Source organism: Myotis davidii, unplaced genomic scaffold (genome assembly GCF_000327345.1).
Source record: "Myotis davidii unplaced genomic scaffold, ASM32734v1 scaffold2414, whole genome shotgun sequence".
NCBI lineage: Eukaryota > Metazoa > Chordata > Mammalia > Chiroptera > Vespertilionidae > Myotis > Myotis davidii.
Window position 1 is genome coordinate 96020 of NW_006285083.1, and position 1716 is coordinate 97735.

Sequence of the window (1716 nt, forward strand, 5' to 3'; positions counted from 1 at the left end):
TGGTGAGTGTTCTGCTGGAACCCACCCCAGGCCTCCCCTCAGATTCCTGCCTGCGAGAGAAATAACCCCCAAGACAAAGGACCCAGCGCTCTCCCCAGGGAGCCGCCGCCATTGCCACCCCTTCTCCTTCCCCACAGCCAAGCAGTTCTGCTCTGAGGGACCCCACGAGGCTGCAACCTGGGGAGCAATGGGCAGTGGCAGCTCCTCCCAGGCTAGTCCCCTCCACCTGACCCCAAGACCCCCTTTTCTCTGACTCCCCAGAGGGCCAGCAGCCCAGCGGGGAGCCCCTGTTGCTTCTTCTATTGGAAACCCTTTGTTTTCCGTCCCGGCTTTAATAAACGTTGCCTCACAGTCACCTGGGCTCGTGCTGTGAAAACTTTCCTGCACAAAGTCAAGAACCCACATGCTACCGGCCGGCTGACCCCAGGCAGACGGCTCAGGGCCAGGCCCCTTTCTGGGAACAGAAGGAACATGAACCTGCCTGCCCTTTGTTCTCAGTCCCCACCCAAAAGCTTCTCTCCCTGCAACTGGCCCTAATGCCAGGCGGGCCGAGGCCACACACAAGGGCTGCTGCCCACTGAGGCCGGCCTGCCCTCCGCACTGGGCTCTGCCCGTGGCAACTGGACGCCAGGAGCTGGGAACGTGCTCTGGCTGCCCAGGGTCAGAGCTGCTGCCACGGAGGTGTCCCCAAACATGCCCGACTCACCATTCACGAGGCTGTAGAAAAGGTGGTTGGGTTTGCCCCTGTCTCCATCCATGGCGACCACTGTCAGCACCTCAGAGCCCTTGGGAACAGGAGCAGGGGCTGGAGGCTGGGGTGGTGCTGGGGCCCCACCCCAGATGTTGACCCGTCAGGCCCGGGAGGTGCTGGCCTCACTCAACGATAGAGCTGGCCTCCAGCCTCTGTGGGCCCCTCTTCTCTGGGGAGTTCACAGAACCGCTGGCCTTGCAGGGACCCTCAGCCACACGTCTCTTACTTTGCCTCCTTCCCCACATCCCCCACTCAGCCCTCAGCCCCGTCCCCACCTCCAGCTTCACCCCTCTGCTCACCCATGCTTTGCCTTTGGAGGTATCAGAGGGGAGGCAGGAGGCTGGTGGGAGCGGCCAGCACAGCAGGGTCCCATGTAAAGAGCAGGATCAAGCTTTTACCTGGGCCCCAGGGTGCTGTTTGAGGGTGTGGCCCAGGCACACAGCTAGACAAGCCCTGCTGACCTTGGCCTGGCACCCCTTCTGTGCTCTCTCCTCAGCAGCACAGAGGACACCCCCATACCTGCCAGTCCCAGCGGGGAGGGGTGGGGAGGAGGCTGGCACCTCTCCCTCCTTCCCTTCCTACCCCCCTCCCTCTCTCCCTCCCTCCTGCCAGCGCCCAGCTGGAGGGGAGCATTTTCGATTGGGCCTGGCATGGGAATGGTCCTCAGTAAGGGTTTCCATTGCTCTACAAGGTCAAGAATCATCCAAAACTGGGGAAGTGAAGATGGGGCATGCAGCTCGATCCCACAGGAGGCCTCAAGCTCCCCCTGGAAGTCTGGAGCTGTGGCCTGGGGGACCCTGTGGGGCATACCCTGGAAGGAGGGCATGCCCATGAGGGGGTGCATAGCGTGAGAGCAGGGAGGGGGGCTCCCCCCTCAACCCAGCTATGAGAGGGGCAAGGGCCTTAGGGCGAGGGCATGTTTCAGGCAGAGGGATAAGGCAGTGCTGGGGGCGGGGGCGGGGGCG

The 1716-nt window shown here is 62.9% G+C and overlaps 1 protein-coding gene across 1 annotated transcript in view; it reads right to left on the reverse strand.

Annotated features, from left to right (window-relative positions):
- CDHR1 (cadherin related family member 1) overlaps positions 1-1716 on the reverse strand; it is a gene marked incomplete at its 5' end in the record, with an annotated part of 23420 nt that overhangs the window by 13030 nt on the left and 8674 nt on the right. Inside the window, one exon of the mRNA XM_015558664.1 lies at positions 707-785. Within this exon, the coding sequence (XP_015414150.1) occupies positions 707-785 (79 nt within the window). The remainder of the gene's footprint in view (positions 1-706; positions 786-1716) is intronic.